This window comes from Rhincodon typus, chromosome 13 (assembly GCF_021869965.1).
Source record: "Rhincodon typus isolate 14 chromosome 13, sRhiTyp1.1, whole genome shotgun sequence".
Classification (NCBI taxonomy): domain Eukaryota; kingdom Metazoa; phylum Chordata; class Chondrichthyes; order Orectolobiformes; family Rhincodontidae; genus Rhincodon; species Rhincodon typus.
This window is the reverse complement of record NC_063344.1, coordinates 64374900-64396380: the sequence shown is the minus strand read 5'-3', so window position 1 is coordinate 64396380 and position 21481 is coordinate 64374900. Positions and strand designations below refer to the sequence as shown.

At 44.6% G+C, this 21481-nt stretch overlaps 1 protein-coding gene across 1 annotated transcript in view; it reads right to left on the bottom strand.

Annotated features, from left to right (window-relative positions):
• Window positions 1–21481, bottom strand: part of sned1 (sushi, nidogen and EGF-like domains 1) — a 130360-nt gene that overhangs the window by 78860 nt on the left and 30019 nt on the right. The window contains exons 2-5 of the mRNA XM_048604788.1: window positions 3120–3407; window positions 2260–2400; window positions 1608–1770; window positions 521–646 (exon numbers count right to left, since the gene is read on the bottom strand). Of these exons, the coding sequence (XP_048460745.1) occupies window positions 521–646; window positions 1608–1770; window positions 2260–2400; window positions 3120–3407 (718 nt within the window). The remainder of the gene's footprint in view (window positions 1–520; window positions 647–1607; window positions 1771–2259; window positions 2401–3119; window positions 3408–21481) is intronic.

Here is a 21481-nt window from a genome sequence, read left to right as displayed (position 1 = left end):
GCACTGTGAGGCAGCTGTGACCCCTGGGTTGGGTCTCTGGCACTGTGCTGTCCTATTGTGCTTGCTTTGGCAAGATAGATTCCCTCATGTGACAGACAGAATTAACTTGGTCTCCCACCAGAGAAAGGTATTAAACTTGTCCCCCATCCCAAACCTCTAGTCTGAAAACAAAAAAATGCTGGAGATCACAGCGGGTCAGGCAGCATGCATGGAGAGAAAGCAAACTAACATTTTGAGTTTAGATGACTCTTCATCAAACCTCTACTCACCTGATGTTGCAATACCACCCAACCCAATCTATCCCATCTCCATTGCAGGCTGCCTGTCACCGCATCCTCCTCTATTTTCCCAACTCAACCTATGGTCTGGAGGTTCTACTGATTGTCTTCCTTACTGCCCAATTTCCCTGACCTGTATGCCGATCTTCCAGTTGTATCTGTCCACACCCTCACTCACTGCGCGTGCCCCATATCCTTCTCAAAGCATGATTCCTATTTCCTCCAAGCAAAACACTCCTCACCTATCTGACACCTCCGGCCTGTGAATCCTGCACGACATGAACACGTGTAAGATGGGTTTCCGGTGATGCAATCGTCAATGCATCTTCCATCATTGAGACACGGTCGCAGGTTCAAGCACACCGAAGCTACAGAGAGAGAGAGAGAGAGAGAGAGACAGGTTTGAGGTCAAACAACTGTAGCTATAGTCAATAACTTACCCAAACAATAACAGAAATTGGCGGAAAAGCTCAGCAGGTCTGTCAGCATCCGTGGAGAGAAATCACAGTTAATGTTTCATGTCCAGTGATCCTTCTTCAATAACTTACTGACTGAGCTCACTCCTCTGATGTACTAATTCTGACCCTCTCCTAATTCTTCCTATTCAAATTCCTGTGAAGTTCCAGAAGTGTGTTCCTATGATCCGTAGCTCTTAATGCTTTACAAGCTGTGCTTGAAAGCATGACAGTGATGCTGATGGCTGAGGTAATGACAAAATAATTTATTGTCAATGATGTTGATAGAGGGATAAACACGAGCCGGAGCATCAGGCAAATGGGAGAGACAGTGGCTCAGTGGTTAGCACTGCTGTCTCATAGCATCTGGGACCCGGGTTTGATTCCACCTTTGGGTGACTGTCTGTGTGGAGTTTGCACGTTCTCCCCGTGTCTGCGTGGGTTTCCTCCGGTTTCCTTCCACAGTCCAAAAGATATGCAGGTTAACTGAATTGGCCAGGGGAAATTGCCCATTGTGTCCAGGGATGTGCAGGCGGGGTGGATCAGCCATGGGAAAATGCAAGGCTACAGGGATAGGGTAGGGGTGAGGGTCTGGGCGGGACGCCCTTCAGAGGATCAGTGTGGACTCGATGGGCTGAGCCGAGTGGCCTGCTTCTATGATTCCAAATGTCCTATTCAACCTCAAAATTATGCTGTCACATTCATTCTCCACAGTTTCATCTCTAACAATGTAGCACTGCACTACACTATTAGCTGGGTGTAAGTACTTGAACCTCTAACCTTCAGACAGACAAATGAGAGTGCTGACACTGAGCAATGGGTGGAGATACTATCTCACTGCTGCTTGCCCAGGTACGGCGAGGCTGAAGCCTACCTGTGTTGTTGCAGCCGCCAACTTCCACTTGTGCGTCATGGATCTGGAATACCCAACGTCCCGGAACGCCAACGTTCGTTGTCATCTCGACGTCCACGATGTCGTCCGTGCGTGATCCGGGAATGTTGAAGTAGCGTTTCCCATCTCCAGCGTTGAAACCTGCCTGAAGGCATGTGACACACACACACATAGGTAGCAGAAGGAGGAAACTTGTGGGCTATGCAAAGGTGATTTAAGGGCAATAGGGTCCCTGAGAGGAGAGTCAGGAAACCAGTTGACTGTTCAAGGCAACATAGTGAAGCTCAATCTTCATTCAGTCTTCACAGGCATGCCGGAATATCAATGGAGAGGAACTTTCCTTCCTTACCTTGATTGGGCTCTACTCAGGCCATTTGTAAGCCTGCATCAATACTCTGGCTCAGATCAACTAACAAACCTGGGTTCTTCCTTTCTATGGCTTAGGGGCATACATTGACCCATTCAGAAATACAGGGAACACAAGTGTGACCTCCATATTGATACAAACATGGTAAACGTCTATTACTGTTTGTCAGACTAGATATTTTGAGCAAAGCATTACTTGAGAATGAATTTTTCCATTCACCACTAACAGTGAGCTCAAGGCATGTGTGCACAATCAGACTGGCTCTACCTGGGCAGCAATGCCACCGAGACCGGCGAAGTCCCCTCCACTGCTGGCATGCATCCCCGTCGTCCAGGTGATATTTTCATAGTTGAAGATGGTGAACGATAATTCTCCATCTGTGACCAGGACAATCTGGAAAGTGTTCACCTTGGGAAATAGAAGAAACCGTGCTGTCATCATAGCGACCAGCCAAGTATCTCACAGTGTGATAATATCTCACAGGGCTCTACATTAAGCACAGATATCCCACAGTGTCCCATGCTGAAAACTGATATCCCACAGGGTTCCTCTCTGAATAGTAAACACCAATGTCCCACAAGATCCCATTCTAAACAGTGATATCCCACAGGGTCCCACACTGATATCCCACAGGGTCCCACACTGAACACTGATATCCCACAGGGTCCCACACTGATATCCCAGAGGGCCCCACACTGAACACTGATATCCCACAGGGTCCCACACTCATATCCCACAGGGTCCCACACTGAACACCAATATCCCACAAGATCCCATACTAAAGAGTGATATCCCACAGGATCCCACAGTGAACACAGATTCCCACAGGAAATGCTGATATCCAATCGGGTCTCTCCCTACTGAGAAGGGTCTGTGTATGATTGGCAGTTTCCTGTAACGAAGATGGGTACGACACTTGATGAGGCACAATGACTCAGGTAAGGTTTGTCAGACAATGCACTCATCAGAACGTGACGGGGTTGATGTACACTAAGCAAGATTCAGAGATGGGTACTGCACCACGCTTTTATTCAGAAGCAAACCATGTGGCTGCTCTGACAGTATAGATAGAGAGCAAAGACTTCAACGTGTGCCCGCTGACAAAGGATCAATTCTTTAACCCCTACCGGTGAGAATGTGCTTCCTCCAAAGAATGTCACTTTGTACCAGGTGGCCACAAGTGCCCACTTGGTGTTGAATTCCTCAAGTTCCGGAAAGTACCTCCTGATATCTTCTGTTGTACTCTGCAGTATGGCAGGGTCTTTCGTCTCCCTGTAGAAGACATCGCCAGCTCGCCGATTGTCCACATCTGCCCAGAATGCTGCCACTACCCGTCGGTCGTTAGAGATGGGAAATGCCACTGGAGTGAACTGTGAAACCTCTTTCAGGAATGATATAATCCCATTGTTATTCACCTGGTGGGAAACAAAATTGACGATGTTTTACCTTCTTGGAGAAAGGGGGAAATTATTAGAAAACCTCAGCAAGCTACATTATCAACATAGCAACATCCTCTAAGGAGGAGGCCTGTCAACTGCCTAAAGCCTAATTATTGCTTCATCTTAAACTATATTGACGCACAAGGATTCTTCCAACCTAGTCCTTAGCACAGCTCACAACCAAAACAACTTCACTGCTACTTATTCTCATTGAATTCTGTCAGGACCCGAGTCCATGTCGCTTGGCCCAGGATTTCTTAGTGCTGAGCTCTGTACCAGGCTGATTTCAGGAGATTTGTTGTTAAGAGTACTGAAAGGATAATGAAACAAAGCTTCAAACTGATCTCCCTTTTCATCCTGCAAATTCCATACCATGAGGGTCCGAATCATCACTTTTTAACGGTGAGCTGCTTTGAGCTTAACATGACCAGGGCCCAGACTTTCTGACTGGAAGACCGCTGCAGCTGAAATGTAGACAGGGCTTTGTGTGTTTGGACAGTGCCAGTACAGCTGACTCAGAGGGAATTTTCTGGGGGAGTTGAACTTTCTGACGGGCAAGTGGGCCAATTCTGAATTAGAGCTGGAGAGTTTGGAGACCTGGATGGTTACTGAAGAAATGTTAAAGGGATTTAAAACCTGCTTTACTGCTAGCTCACTGTAAAACTGAACGCCTCTCTCCATCCCAGCAATGACCCATGTCAGTCAGACCCCCCACCCGCCCACAATGCCAAATCCCAAATACCCTGATAATCAACCCCCAATCTGATCCAAGCCATGAGCCCACCACGCCTGACACCACCCCCACTTGCTAAAGAGGACTCCCTGACCTCCAATCCCCCTGAACCAGAAAGCCCTCAGTGACTTAGCTCATGACCTCCCTCCCCCCAACTCAAGACACAACGCCACCACACTCCATACCTGACCAGCCAGACAACCTGAATCTCATCTCTCGAGCCCCCATGGAACCAAAGCTGCGTGACTCCCCAGCCCTACTCCTGCCCTGATGTGACCACCCCAAGATCTACCTTAAGCCCTCACTCGCCTATCTGGCACCCTACAAACTAATACATTGGGCACCTGGCCGCCCACCCACATGGCACCCCACACCCACCTGGTACCTTACCTCCACGCACACCTTGAACTCCACCGCACCCACATGCCACCCCATTCCTACCTGCCAGTCTATCCCCCAGATGGACCTAGCAACACACCCTCCCCCCCAACCCCACAATCACCTGGCACCCTATTCTCTCTCCCACCTGGCACCCTATCCCTGCCACACTGTTCTTCTCTCAGAGGTTGTCAAAGTGGCATAAAGGTATTTAAATGACAGAACACTGCACCCACTGTTTTAAATATGGGTGTAGTTTAGATGCACTTCCACTCTGCAGTCAGTTGTCTGGGTTCCTGGACCTGATGACATTGGTACAGCTGGGAAGACTCCTGGCACATGCATTTGCCTAAGAAGTTCCTCCAAATGTAAATGGGCAGCTTTCAGCCTGATTTGGATTGGAAACAGGGATTCCTATTTCTTGGATTTGCATGAGCTAGATTGGAAGATTCAGCCCAAGGTCATTTGAGGCTTTCTGGAAAAGAATCACCAGCAAAAAGTCAAGGCATTGTTCCCGCTTTATATATTTTTTCATTTACTCTTTCATGGCAAGTGGGCATCACTGGTCAGGCCAGCATTTGTTCCCTTATAGCCCTTGAGCTGAGTGCTTTACAAACACAGCCACTCCGAGATTCCTTGCATGGTGATCCATGTTGGCGCATGTACATGGCATTGACTTCCAGTTCTAGAAATTGCTGCTACACACAGGTCTCAGAGGCCACGCAGCCAGAATGAAAATCCGAGGGAACGCTGGTTAAAAGTCAACCACGTGGCTGGGGGTCTGGAGTCACGACAAGGCCACACCAGGTCAGGATGGCAGATTTCCTTCCCTGCAGGGGATTAGTGAGCCACATGGGTTTTTTTTTTAATAACAAACTATGATAGTTTCATTCTCACCATGATGAAAACCAGCTTTACAATCTCAGGTTTTATTAGTTGAGCTCAAATTTCCATCGCTGTCAGGACGGGATTTGAACCCTTGTCACCAGAATATTAGCCTGGCCGTCCAGACACTGTGCCACATCTCCTCCTGAGCAACAGGAGTATGCTGGTGGAGGCAGGTTACTGAACTTCAGCTAAGAGCCAACGCACTTCAACCACTGAAGGATGCACAGCCACCTAAGATCCTGATGGACAGAAGAATCTAAATTAAAGGATTATTAGTTTTGGAAACCAAATGTCAATAGACAGAAAGCAAGTGTACTTTTGTGATGCCTTACTCCAAGAGTCTTCAATCTATATCTTCACCTTGCTCACTTCATGGTGCCATCCGCACCACTTAGAACAAACATGTTAGCATTAGTGAATTACCTGCATGGTAATAAAACTGAAAGGCAAACCAGCCAACGTATTAAAGAGGAGCAAATCACAATCTCACAACTAGCTCATCTGTTTGTTTGTGGTTGCACCCAGGATCTTGTCCCAGAGAAGGGCACTGTGGAATATTTTATTACAGTAACAGCACAATATAAGGCCAGTTGTTATTTTTGGAGTAATCATATGTTAACCAGTTGATAAAGCAGCTCTCATCAGCTACAGCTCAGTTGGCAGCACTCTCGTTTCCTGAGTGTGTTCTATCATGCAGATATCAAAGATCCCATGGCACAATCCTGTGGAAAAGCAGGAGGTTTTCCTGGCTTCTTGGCCAACATTACAAGCCAATCTCTATTATAGGTAAGAAACTATTGGTAATAGAGTCATACAGTCATTGAGATGTATAGAACGGAAACCTTCGATCCAACTCGTCCATGCCGACCAGATATCTTAGATAAATCTAGTCCCATTTGCCAGCATTTGGCCCATATTCCTCAAAACACATCCAATTCATATACCTATCCAGATGCCTTTTAAATGTTCTAATTGTACCAGCCTCCCCGACTTTTCTGGCAGCTCATTCCATACATGCACCACCCTCTGTGTGAAAAAGTTGCTCCTTAGGTCCCTTTTAAATATTTTCCCTCTCACCTTAAAACTATTCCCTCTAGTTTTTGACTCCCCCACCCTGGGCAAAGGACCTTGTCTATTTACCCTATCCATGCCCCTCATGAGTTTATAACTTCTATGAGGCCACCCTTCAGCCTTCAACGCTCCAGGGAAAACTGCCCCAGCCTATTCAGCCTCTCCCTATAACTCAAACCCTCCAACCCAGGCAATGTCCTTGCCAATCTATTTTTGAACCCTTTCAAGTTTCACAACATCCTTCCTACAGCAGGGAGACCAGAATTGTACACAGTATTCCAAAAGTGGCCTAAACAATGTCCTGTACAGCCGCAACATGATCTTTATCACATTATCACATTGCTCCTTGTTGGGACAGTGCCCTACTTAAATTGGCTGCTGTATTTCCGATATGACAACAGTGACTTTAAAATTACCCCATTGGTTACAATTGCTTTGGGACATCTTGTGGTGTGTGATAGGAATGTAAGTCTTTCTTTCTCTGAAGATCCAACTTTGTGTGGATCTCGGTGTTGATTTTAAAGAGTACACGCAACGCAAAGGCTTAAAATACTGACTGGAATTTAGAAGAATGAGAGGAGAACTAATTGAGGCATATAAAATGTTAAAGGGGATTAACAAATTAGACGTAGAGAGGATGTTTCCTCATGTGGGGCAATCTAGAATGAGAGTAAATAGTTTTAGGCCAAGGAGTGGAAGATTTAAAACAGAGATGAGGAGGAATTATTTTTCTCAAAGGGTTGTGAATCTGTGGAATTCACTGCTCCACAGTGTGGTCGATACTGGGACACAATAAATTTAAAGAGGAGATGAACAATTTTCTATTGGAAGAGTTGTGGAGAGTGGGCAGGAAAGTGGAGTTGAGGCCAAGATGTGATCAACCATGGTCGTATTACACCATAAGACCATATGAAATAGGAACAGGACTAGACCTTTTAGCCCCTTGAGCCTGCTCTATCATTCAATTGGTTCATGGCTGCTCTGACGCTCCTCACGTCCACTTTTCCTCCTTTTCCCTTCAACCCCGGATTCCACAACTGCTCAGGAATCTGTCTGTTTGTCTATCTATCTATCTCAGCCTTAAACGGACAAACTGCTGTGGCATGAAGTTCCAAAGATTCATAAGTTCCTGAAAGAAGAAATTCCTCCTCATCTCAGTCTTAAATTTATTCTCACACTATGTCCTTTGGTCCTAGACTCCATCATGGGCAGAAACATCCTTGTCAAGCCCCTTAAGAATCCTATAAGTTTCAGCGAGATCACCTTTCATTCTTCTAAATTCCAATGAGTAGAGTCCCAAACGATTTAAGCTTTGCTCATAAGACAATCCCTCCATATTGGGGTTCATCCTGATGAACCTTCTCCAAACTGCCTCCAATGAAATAATATCTTTCCTTAAATAAGGGGGCCAAAACTGCTCACCGTCCTCCAGATGTGGTCTCACCAGCACCTTGTACAGTTGCAGTAAGACTTCCCTTCTCTTATTCTCAAATCTCTTGAAATAAGGGCCAACATTCCATTAGCCATCTGATTCCTTGCTGACCCTGAGTGCCAGCTCTCCATGTTCTGTGCAAAAGTATCTCCAAGTCACTTTGCATTGCTGCTTCCTGCAGTTTTCTCCATTTAAATAATAAGTGTGTTCTTTTGTTCTCTCTTCCAAATGAACAACTTCACATCCTGCCCCACATTATACCCCATTTTCCAGCTTTTTGTCCACTTACTTAAACTACCAGTCTCTCTCTGTAATCTGTTTATATCCCCTTCACAACTTGCCTTTCCACCTCTTCATGCTCGAGGGACTGATAGGCTAAATCCTGCTCCTAGTTCTTATGTTAAATAACCTTTTGAACTCAGCATTGACTTTGAAACTGACTCCACCATGTCAGCAAATGTTCAGAGTCATTTATCTGACATTAATGGCCTTAATTGGTCACTATTTATTTAGTTGGGGACAAGACATCCCTCCAATTTGGAATTCTATTGCCACATTTCTGAAAATGTACTGCCATGAGCACTCAGAATAGCTATTGGGAAAAGTCATTTCATGAGTTTGAGAGCAAGATCCAACTCGCGATTACTTGCAGAGGACACATATTGGCAGGCTTTAGTAGGGAAGCCAAGGTGAAGTCCGCACTGCAGTGCTAAATCCAAGGATGATGCTACAGTGGTCACATGGAGGGCAATTATGGCAAAACCCAAAGGGAGACCGTGGCTAAAATGAGTTATATTCACGAGGCATGACTGGTCTGGCTGCACACTACCATCTAGCTCAGGGCAGAACAGCAATCATTCTCTGAAGGATAAACTTCAGACAGTGGTTTTGGGACAGTTTTGTGCTTGTAAACCATTCCTTTTCACTGGCTTTAGCATCCTGAATTCAAACCAAAGAAGCAATACCAGCTCATAATGACAGCAACCATTTATATTTCTGTAGAGTTTGTACAGGTTGCTGTACAAGAGCACGATAAAACCAAAGTTTGGCATCGATCCAGGTTTTCCAAATGACCATTAAAAGAGTCAGTAACACTAAGGTCAGCACAAACCAGAACTAAATTCTTCAATTAATTTAAGCTCAGTAAGGTTGGGGCGAATTGCAACTTAATTTAGTTTGTGAGCCTTGCAGACTCACTTCCCACCAGCAACCTGGCACAATCTACTCTTATTGTGGGATGAGACTGGGTTAGGGTTAGCTTGGGCCCCAGTGCTGAGCTGCCTCTCTGTCTGTGGGTGGCTACTGTTCTTCAGTGCTTTGGAATAAAGTCAAGGCAGTGGTTAGGTTTCTCCTTAACAACGACAGAGTAGCGGTGGTGGGGGATGGTTGGCGGTAGGGTGCTGGCCTGGGGACAAGGCTGAAAGAAGCAAACTCAGTGGAACATCTGTAATCTGCTCATCAACTGGCCTCTTCAATTCAGCTTGTTGGGGGGGTGGGGGGAGGCGGCGGTGGCTGCTGGCTCACATCAACTCACTTGGCCAGCGATGGAAGAGGTGAAGCGAATAGCATCATGACTTCTGCACTGCATGGTGTATCTGATAGTGATGGTCAAGATGTGATGCTGAGAAAAGGAAACCTTCTGAGATCTGACTGGCTGCTTTGAGGTCTATAAACCCTATCAGAGATAAGGGACCTTCAACTTAAGTAATATTGTTCTCTAAATTTTTCTATTGTAGAATCCAACATTATTACAGTATCTTTATCTGTGTAAGTTGTAAAGACCACTTTTACTTTTTGGACTAGGGGCTTAGACATGGGAAAAAGATACTGCTTTAAACCAAGGGACTGCGGAAAATGATATTGCAGAGTTTTAAAAAAAATATGATTTACTGGAACTCACTGTGTGTTGTATTTACCATGTTGCCTAAAACAAGCTGAGGGGAAGGATGTTTGACATCCCAGCTCCATGGATGCGTGAGTCCAGGATGCACAGTTTTGCCCAATGACAGACTTTTTATTGATTTTTCATCCAGCACCAGTTATGCGTCATCAGGAGTACACAGCAGAGTAACAACGTCTTGATTGGCTCCTGAGCAAGTGGCTACAGCTTTCTGTTTGAACAATACGGTACAAATATTTAGCCAGTGAAGCAGAAAATCTCTCTCTCTCTGTTTTCTTCTTTGAATGGAGAAGTAAAAGTACATTCTAAGCTGAAAGTTACTATGTCTCTCTCTCTCACTCGCTGTCTCTCTCTCTCTGTAAATTCTCTTCTTGAAAGGATAAAAGGATAAATCACTTTCAGAGACACGGAAAGGGCATATTCTCAACCGGTGAATGAAAGGTGTATCTGCAACCTCATGTCTTCATCAAAGACTCAAAGGGGATTAGAGGGGAATTGAAGGAAAACATCTCATTGATGCTAGAATACAGTGGATGCTATGCCACCGAATATATTCAAGGGTGGGTTAGATGATTTTTACTCAATAAGGGTGTTAAAGATGGCAGACAGGAAAGTGGAGTTGAGGCAACAATTAGTTCAGCCATGAATTTATTGAATGTTAGAGCAGCCATGACAGTCCAACTGACCAACTTCCTCTCCTCATTCTCGTGACTTGTTGAAGAGGGAACTTTCTGTGTCCTCAGGTCCTTAGTTTCAGGCTTGGGACATTATAGCATAAAGAATCATTTAGGCCCTAGGAACAGGACCCTTAGACCCTTAGGCCCGAAAAAAAGGAAGACTTGTATTTGTACAACAACTTGTTATGACCTCAGGATGTTCCCAAAGTGCTTTGCGGCCAATGCAATACTTTTGAACTGAGTCACTTAATAAACGCTTCAGCCAATTTGCACACAGAAAGGGTCCACAAACGAGAACGCAAATATGGCCAAGGTAGTCATCCAGCTTTCCTGCCCTGAGAACTGGCCTGCTACCACAAGATGGCACTGCAACACCAGGGCTGCTTGCTGTACACTGAATGACCCCCTACAAAGGCCATGAGGGGGCTTTAGTAAACCAGCCAAGCTCACTGAGGGTATCAGGAAGTGGATTCATCAGGGATAGCTCAGGAGCCACAGAATGAGTTGAAGCAAGTTTCTGAGACTACCTTTGATCCAGAAGGCCAGGGTTCAAATCACATCTACTTCAGTGGTGTCATATCCAGACAGGGTGATTAGAAGTACCCAGAGTTAGCAAGTACGATCCGAATGTACCAATAAAAAGAACTATTGTGAATTGGTAATGGACTAAGGAGTTTTCATGCACTTGATGCCCAACACGCTGAGCCAAAGACACAATGATCTCCACAAAGTCTGGTTAGCTGCACAGCGTAAGCTGATAAAATAGAACCCTCAAACTGGCCAGTGTGAGAGGACTGAAGTTTGATTGCTGCATCCAAAGTGGTTAGTGAAACACAAAAGGAGATTCATTTGTTCAGGGGCAGTACCAAGGGAAGGCACAAGTTGCTCCCACAGTGGCCAATTTAGAAAAGTGGGAAAAGATGCGAGCTGAAGATCTTCAAACTGAAATGAGACAATGGCATACAGAGTGAAACTCAGATGGGAAATGCAGGGTCAAACTGTGCTCAAACTCAATACTGATGAGGGACTCTGTATTAAACTGATATGAGGGAGGGTGGGAAACTCGGTTAAACCGATGGGGGTGGTTGTGGTTAAAACATGACCAGGGTGGGCTGACATGAGGCAAAATTGATATGGCTCTGTTGGGGGCGGGGTGGGGTTAGTCGATGCAGGAGTAAACTAATGCAGGGGGGAAATTTGAGTCATTTTTCCAGATCAGAAAGGCCATTATTGGCACAATAGCTGGAAGCTGTGACAATGGCACTGTTGATAGAAGTGAATGGTGGGTCTAGATTCTGATCACAGGATCTAAAATGGTCTGAATCAACCCTATTGTCTGACAACATCATTGGAAGACGACTTTTCTTTGAAACGCGATTAAGAAAAAGAGAAGAATTTGATTTTTGAAGATCCTATCGCGAAAGGGACCTCACGCTGACCAGGATAATGATTACATTTCTACATCCTGTTCCAGTCCTGAATGCACACCCTCTCACTGGCAACGGGCTGTGAGGTGCAGCGGTCTCCCTACACTTTGCCAAGGGGTCATTCTTTATGAACTCAAATGGGCTATTTGACCACAGTGTCACCAAATTTGTCTTCATGGCACCTGGAGATACTCTGTGCCGCGCACATAACAGTGGACAGTAGCCAGGAGTGATCACGGAGGGAGAACCTGGAGTGATTCCGTTACGGCTTCCATTGTGGACCCTGCAAAATGTTACAGGTTCCTGAAACAGTCACTGTGGCTTTTAAATCAATTAGTGAAATCTCTAAAAGAAAGGAAATGCTTCTGGTGTGGGGAAAAGAGTCACAGAATTATTATGATGCAGAAGGGGGCCGTTCAGCCCTATCATGTCTGTTCTAGCTCCTTGAACGAGCAACTCATTTAGTGCCATTCTCCTCCTAACCCTCAACTCTGTTCCTTTTACTTAACAGTCTATTCTTCTTTCAAATGCCTCCTTTGAACTGGTGTCTAGAACAATCCCGAGCATTACATTCCAGGCCTTGACCACTTGCTGTGTAAAAATGCTTCCTCTCAAATTGCTTTTACTTCTTCTGCCAATTACCTTAAATCTGTAGCCTCTTGATCATGATCCTTTCACAAGGCCTAACATTTTATCCCTATCTGCTGTGTCCAGGCACATCACGATTTTGAACATCTCAATCAGATCTCCTCTCAGGCTTTTCTTCTCCAATACAAAGTGTCCTAACTTCTCTAATTCATTTCTACAACTGTAGTTCTTTATCCCCGGAGCTATTCTCTTAAATCTTTTCTGTATCCTCTTCAACTCCTTCCTATCACTATCAGGAGAGGTATGTGGATAGAATAAAGAGGTGAAAAAAGCCATCTTACATGCATATGAGCGAGTGCCAGAAGCCTACAGACAATGTTTTAAGAATCTAAGGAGGGAACTTAGTCAAATATACACAGAGTTTAAAAGGATCAAACAAAGTATTTTTGATAGGTGGATAAGGGCATTGAAAGTAGATCAAACATATGACGCTCTTAGAGAAACAATTATTTTAAAGGAGTTCAAAAATTCACTTCCTGAAGTAGTGAGAAGTCATGTGGAAAAGCAGAGAGTTAAGATTGCAAGATTAGCAGCGGAAATGCAGACGATTATGAGTTGGTTCATAAATCAAAGTTTGGCTTCTGACATCAATTTCAATCTGTGAGGGATAGAAATTGGGGGAAAGAGAAATCCGCAGGTGGTAAGGGAAAAGGAGAGCTCATTGAAGATAGTAAAGATAGTTTACCACAGGGTAAAAAGGAAACCCATGAGGGGAAAAGAAATAAAAAAGCTCAGGTGTTTTCACTGCAATAAAGTAGGCCACATGAAGTCGCAGTGTTGGTGGTTTAGAAAAAGCACTGGGAAGACGGGTGTGGAAAAATAGGATAAGTCAATGAGTTTTGTTGAAGTGGTAAAGGAAGGCACAGTGGAAGCTAAAAAGCTGCAAAAGAATGTACAACCTGGTCAGGGGCTGGTTGAGAAGAAAGTGCCAGATCTCTTTAAAGAATTTACTGACATGGGTAAGTTTTACTCATGTATGCCAGGAGGACCACGTAAATAAATTAAGATTTTAAGAGATACTGGAGCAAGTCAATCTTTGATGGCGAGAGATAAGGGAAGATATAATTCAGACGGAGTATTACCAGAAAAAGTTGTAATATGTGGAATTCATGGTGAGAAGAGCTGTGTTCCATTATATAATGTGCAGTTGGAGAGTCCAGTGAAAAGTAGAGACAAGGTGGTAGGAGTATTAGAGAAATTCTCAGTTCCGGAAGAACAGTTTATTCTCGGTAATGATATAGCTGTAATGCCTACTGTTGTTAAAAAGCCAGTAGAAAATCAGGCAACTGAGGTGTGACTAGAAGCATATCCTGGGGTTTTTCCTGACTGTGTGTGTCACAAAGCCACAGGTGGAAACAAGAGGAAAAATCACAGGATAAAAAAAAGTAAGTTGAAGTTCAATTATCAGAGACTATGTTTGATCAAATGGTTGAGAAAAAAGAAACTAGAACAGGCGAAGGACAAAGTGGATGTTTTGAGTTCAGAGAAATCCACGGAATTACAACAGAAAGATGAAACACTAAAGCAGTTGTATCAAAAAGCGCACACAGGAGAAGAATCTGAGTGTCTCAGGACATTACTAACTTAAAAATGACGTTTTGGTGTGGAAACGGAGACCATCACATATGCAGGCAGTAGAGAAATGGGCAGAGGTTCATCAAGTTGTAATATTGGTGGATTATAGAAAGGAGGTGTTGCAGGTAGCATGTGAATTACCAATAGGTGGTCATTTGGTAGCAAGGAAAACTCCAGCCAAAGCATAATAATATTTCTATTGGTCTGGACTGCATAAGGATGTGCTTGAATTTTGCCAGATATGTCATACATGTTAGATAATTGGAAAACCTCAGACAATGATAAAACCAGCATCCTTAATACCCATTCCTACATTTGAGGAATCTTTTACAAATCTTAATTGATTGTGTAGAACCCCTTCCTAAACAAAAAAGTGGGAATCAGTATTTGTTGACCATAATGGATGTGTCTATTAGATTTCCAGAGACCATCCATTATGCAGTATCACGGCTGAAAGGATTGCAGAAGAGTTACTGAAATTATTTACTAGATACGGACTATCCATGAGATCACGGATCAAATTTTACATCCAAATTATTCGGGAAAGTTATGGATAGTTTAGGAATAAAACAGTTCAAATCCATTGCATACCATTCAGAATCGCAGGGAGATCTGGAACGGTGGCATAAAACTTTAAAGACCATGCTGACAGCCTATAGTTAAGACTATCCAGAGGATTGAGATAAAGGAATTCTATTTGTACTTTTTGCAATTAGGTATGTACCGAATGAAGCAACTGAATTCAGTCTGTTTGAATTCGTTTTTGGGCATGAGGTGAGAAGACCACAGAAATTAATTAACGAGAAATTGGTGAGTCAGCGTTCATAGACCATATTTTTGGCTTTATGTCAAATTTTAGGGCAAGACTAAATAGAGCGGGTGAGTTGGCTAGACAGCATTTGAAAGTAGCACGGCATGGTCTGGTCCATAATACTCGTTAGGCCTCAGCTAGAGCACTGTGTACAGTTATTGGTGCCACACTTTAGGAAGGATGTGAGTGCATTGGAGACAGTGCAGAGGATATTTACATGAACGGGTGCAGAGATGAGGAAAGATTAGAGAAAGGGGGGGCTGTAGGCTTGGAGGGCCGAAGGGCCTGTTCCTGCGCTGTAATTTTCTTTGTTCTTTGTTCTTTTGTAATGAGGTCAGCCAAGTGGACCTCAAAGAATAGATGTTCCCTGATTGGGGCAGTTAATCTAGTCCAGTCAGCTAGCCATGGCTGACATAGAAACAGGAGTGTCAGAGGCTCTGCTTACCCGGAGAGCTGGCTCTGAGGGAGCTGGATCAGTCTCCACGTGTAAACAAATGGTGACTTGGTGATCAGATACTTGCCTCTGTGGAGTTATTTCAGGGACTATTTTCCTCAGAGAGGTGAAGGCTGAGATGAGAGTTGATACAGGTTTTCAAAATCATAAGGGTCAAAAGGGTGGAGATGAGACGGTGCAGAATCAAGGTAATTTGCAAAAGAAGGAAAAATGGTGTGAGAAGAGCAGAGCGGACTGGTTTCTAGAGTAGAGTGGTAGTGCATCGAGTGGAGTAGGGGCTGGACTGGGGCAGCAGAGCACCGAGTGGAGTGAGGATTGGAGAGGGAAGTAGGGTGCAGAGCAGGATCTGGGTTGGTGCAGCAGGGCGCAGAGTCGAGTGTGGGTTAGAGTAGGCAGTAGGGTGCAGAATGGAGTAGGGTCTGGAGTGGAGCAGTAGGGCATGGAGTGGACTGGGGGCTAGAGTGGGGAAGTAGGGTACAGAATGAACAAGTGGCCAGATTGCCAAATACAAGTGTGACGTGGGCATTCCTTGGGCGTATGACCAGTGGCAACATTGCGCATGAACCCATAGGCAGACTGGGTACCAATCTTCTGATCCCAGCACAGATCTGTGACATTGGTGGTACAGACCTCCTGGCACAATACCTTGGCAGGAGATACACAAACACAAGCATAAATGGCAAACCTTCCCTACCGCTCTTCATCGCACTTTAACTCCCCCCTTTAACTTGCTGAATGCCTATTTCATCTTGAACATTTCTCTGTTCTGATGAAAGGTTAGTGACGTGAAACATTAGCTCTGTTTCTCTCTCTACTGCTGCTACCACACCTGTTGTGTTTCTCCAGCAGTTTCTGTTTTTACCCTAAAGATCCCATTCCTACTTTAAAGACAACCCCTGCTACCGTGAACCAGAGCAATCACTAGAAAGCATTTCCTTCATAAATGTTAAAATGAAAACGTCAAACAGCCAGCAGTTCTCAATTTGGAGACTCTGTAGTAAATTAGAGAGCTCAGCATAGGGTTAAGCCCACTGAATGGAGTTTAATATCTAGTAACTCTAATCGCCTGTTGCAGCCAAGAAAAGCTTCCCTTATAGATGTTAATTCCTGGCTTGTAAAAACACATCTTGAAAACACTTCAAACATGTACAGGAAGGAGAAAGAGGGGAAGGATGGGGCCTGTGCCAAGACACACCAAGCACAGCAGGATGCTGTGAACAAGGAGAGCCACTGACAGGGCACCTTTTATAGGCAACTGCTCTCTTAGCCCAGACCAGGAAACAATCACTTTCTTCATCAATGAGCTTTTCTTTCCTCCGTTTTTATCTGAAGTCTGCTTCAACAATCTGGCACCTCTTGCTGGTCAAGGACTGTTACCCATGAGCACCCCAGAATCAGCTGGGGCTTTAGCAGAAGCTGTAGCCCAGTTGGGAGCACATCCAGTCTCAGAGTCAGAAGGCTCTGGGCTCAAGCTCCACACCAGACAGCTGAGCATGTAAACCAAAGCTAACACTCCAGTGCAGCAGTGAGGCAGTGCAGCACTGTTGGAGATGCCATTGTTCAGGTAAGACGTCAAACCAAGGCTCCACCTGCCTTTTCACATGAACATAAACAATTGTGCCAAGGGATCTTTTTGAAAAAGAACACACAAGGGCTCTGCACCTTGTTGTCTCGGATTCTCCAGCATCTGCAGTTCCTACTATCTCTGACACAAGAGAAATCTCCCTGGTGCTGTGCTCAATATTTATCCCGCAATAAACGTCCCTAATAGTCAGATTATCTGGTCGTTCTAACATTGCTGTTTGTAAATTGGCTGCTGCATTTCCCACAATAATGATTTCATAAGTACATAACTAGCCGTAAATTGCTCTGGGGCATCCTGAAAGACGTGGAATGAACATGAGCCCTTCCCTTTCTTCAGTGTTACTGTCTTGTGGCCTTGACTGCAGGAATGGAAATAAATACCAATTTCAAAAGAACAGTTCAAAAGGCGACCAAGCATCTCCAACTTCTCAAGGGCAATTATGGATGGGCAATAAAATGCTGGGCTTGCCAATGATGCCCACAATAATATCCCGCTCACTCACAAACAATGTTGCTGCATTGATTCTGAGCAGAGCATTCTCCCGGTAGGGTGGATCGACAAACTCCTCACCAGTTGTGTCAGCTCATAGCAGCAATGATAAAGCTCTCAAACATCTATAAATGCATGAGGAATGCTGCACACCCACATCCCATGAATGAATTTAAAAAAAAAGTTTAATTCTAACAAGTTACAGGATTCAACAAAAGACCGAAGGGCAGGGGGAAGGGGGGTGGGTTACTGAGTTACAGCGTGAGGGAACTGAAGTAACATTAGTATAAAAATATTGCTGTATCTATCACTTTGGAGATATGTCTACAGGCAGCTCCTGGATTGCCAAAGGATTCCATTCTTGAGTCTTTTCACAAGTTGATTTATATAAGTTAGAACAATATAAAGTAGTCAAAGTACATGGAATGTTTGTAGGTTGGGTCTTTAAAATTTACACCCCTGTAAAGGATCAAATTCGTAAGTTGGACAGTTGTAAACTGGGGACCCTTTATCTACCTTGATGGGACAATAATATCCCGCTCACTCACAAACAATGTTGCTGCACTGATTTTGAGCAGAGCATTCTCCCAGTAGGGTGGTTCGACAAACTCCTCACCAATTGTGTCAACTCATAACAACAAAGATAAAGCTCTCAAACACCAATAAAATGCATGAGGAATGCTGCACATCCTCATTAATTTGCAGGGATATCTGGGAAGAGCATTGGGCCATTCGGCCAAATAACAGTTTCTCAATGTAACACTTCTCATTGATTTAGCTAAAGTCCCAGAGAATTTAGGCCCTAAGTCAATTTTCTGACCATTTAACGGGGAAAGTTGGTGCTGTACACACTATTCTGAAACACTCGCATGTCTCACTGCATATAACCAGGATAGCTGACAGGTTCCATGACATACTGACAGATTCCGAATGATATGAAGACATTAGCTGAAAGAAATTGTGCAAAACATTGGCACTTATTGTGCTATATAGGGTGACATGCAGGTACCTACGAGAAAACTTTTTTTCCACAGAACAACCCTCTACTAGTCTGTCAAAGATAGTCACAGAGTCATACAGCATGGAAACTTTGGTCCAACCAGTCCATGCTAACCATAATCCCAAACTGAACTAGTACCACCTGCCTGTGCTTGGCCCATATCCCTCCAAACATTTCTTATTCATGTATTTATCGAAATGTCTTCTAAATGTTGTAACTGTACCACCATCCACCACTTTCTCTGAAAGAGCATTCCATAAATGAACCACTCTCTGTGTAAAAAAGTTGGGCATGTGGAATGTGCTGCGCAGTGGTAGTGGAGTCAGATACTTTAGAGATTTTTAAGCGACTCTTGGATAGGTACATGGAGGATAGTAAAATGTAGGGAATGCAGGGTAGTTTGATCTTAGTCGGATAATAGGCCGGCACAACATCATGGCCGAAGGGCCTGTACTGTGCTGAACTGTTCTATGTTCTATGTTCTAAATTTTTCTCCTCTCACCTTAAAAATATGGTCCCTGGTCTTGAAATCCCCCCACCCTAGGGAAAAGGCCTTTTCCATTCACCTATCATGATGTTATAAACATCTATAAGATCACCCCTCAACCTCCTACACTCCAGTGAAAGAAGTCCTAGCGTATCCAGCCTCACCTTGTAACACATTCCAACTCATACATTCAAAGGTCTGAGCAATGAAGGCAAGCATGTTAAATGCCTTATTAACCAGCCTGTCTACATGTGATGCAAACTTCAAAGAATTATGTACCTGAACCCTTAGGTCTCTCTCCCTTAGGTCTCTCTATTCTATAAAACTGCCTTAGGCCCTACTTTTAATTGTATAAGTCCTGCCCTTGTTTGTTTTACCAAAATGCAAACCTCATATTCATCCGTATTAAACTCCATCTGCCATCCTTCCACCCATTGATCCAATTGATCAAGATAGCAGGAGTGACAAGTGACACCCTCCACGTAACTTTCTTCCAGTGTGCAATAGCCAAAATTGTGCCTGGTCTAAGCACTGTTAACAAAAATCAATGAAAATTAAATCCCCTTACCCCCCACCACCCAACCCAATGGTGCATTGCTAGGATTCACGATGACTCAGCAGCTGACCTCACTCTCATCTATTCCCTCTGGGAAAGGTAGGGAAATGGGTCTGGGAGTGATGCTGTTCAGAGGGGTGGTGTGGACTTGTTGTGCTGAATGGCCTATTTCCACACTGTAGGGATTCCATGACTTCATTGAATCACTTGATGGTTCAGATGAACCATGTTGAAGTCATTGTTCTATCAATTAAAATAGCCTGTTTGCTTTCTGCAATGTGTAATGGGCTGATGAAATGTCACAGATTTGTCCCCACAAGTCCATGACTCGGCTGACGAACTTTTACTGTGATCTGCACAGTATAAAACTGTTGAGGGAAGCCACCTCGATATGTTACAGTGCAAATAAAAAGCAGCATTAATAATAATTTGGTGACCGAGAGATTCAGACAATTTGAAAGTAAAACAAGAGCCAGGTCTCCCACCTAGCAGCTGGTCTGTCATGACCACTGCAGTATGGTCACTATCTTCAGTGCAGCTAACATTGCCATGTGTGTTAGAAAGGAGGCACTCAGTTCAGTAGCTGCTTGTTCTTAGCACCAAGTTCAGCAATGGGAGAGGAACAAGACTAAACCTACATTGGAAACAACAACTTGGCCTAGAGAGTGAGTGATACACAGAAAGAGAGAGCGCACAAACGTGAGCAAAACAGACAGACAGAACAAGACAAAAGATAAAAACAAAAGATTTGGAATGCAAGACAGATTGGGACAGGAGAGTGAAAAATACAGAAAGAGAGAGAGAAAAAGAGTGAAAGAGTCAGAAACAGAGTAGAAGAGAGAGTGTATGTTTGTGATGTGAGAAAGGGACTTTCACATCCAATCCTTCTTCCACCAATTTTCCAAAGTGCTACAATTTCATTGCACCAATAATTTATCATGGCCTGCACCCATCCATCTGACACTACAGCTGTCTGACACCTCAGTGGGTAACTGAATTAAGGCAGCAGTTTTGCTTGCTGGCCTACACACAGTAACTTACTCTTAGCTGGGGTGGCACATAGAGATATGACATTAGCTCAATGCATCAGGGTGTGGAAAACAGAGTGGGGGAGTGGGGGAGTGGGGGAGTGGGGGAGTGGGGGAGTGGGGGAGTGGTGGGGTGGGGGGGAGGAGGCAGGAAATCACTGAGCTTCCTGCTTATCCCTCTCTAGTGCCTCCTACTGGAGTGTCAGATCTATGCCATCTTGCTGGCATTTCCCCTTCCAACCCGACACCATGCAGTCTACATTCTGGTCTCAGGCATCAAAACAGCCAAATGTGCCACTGGGCTCCAGTCAGCTCCAACTCAGGAGGGGCACAGGAAAAACCTGCTGCAGGACAGAGAATTCCTGCCGGCCGCTGCTGACCCCAGCATCTGAAGGCAGACTAAACTTCTGGAAACTTCCCGTAACTTAGCAAACCGAGACTGCATGCTCTGAAGGTGTCCGACTGCCCTCAGAGAGACTGCTGCTATCTCCTTGGGCCACATCACAGCAGGGTAAACCGCGGAACTGGGTGCCTTGATCTGTTGGAACGAGCGGCGTCAGCCAGCACTGGCATGCAGGAAACACAACACTTGCCCGCTTCCTGACCGCGAGTACCACACCAAAGGCAGAGCCGGAACGGGTAAATCCATTGACAGCTCCAAGCAAAAACAACTGCACATCTGTTCCGAGCAGATTGGACATGGGCTCTTGGCACAAGGATTGCATCACAAGCTACACCAGCTGGGAGACTGCACAGCACATGTCAAGGAGCTGCCCCTTAAATGTTTTCTCTGTAAACCTTTGAGCAGCTTTTTTTTCCACTGGAGAAGAGTTTCTGTTTATGTGTTACTGAAATCATAGGCCAGCAGTAATAAGCAACTTTCGGTGTTACTTTTACGCCCCCCCCCCCCC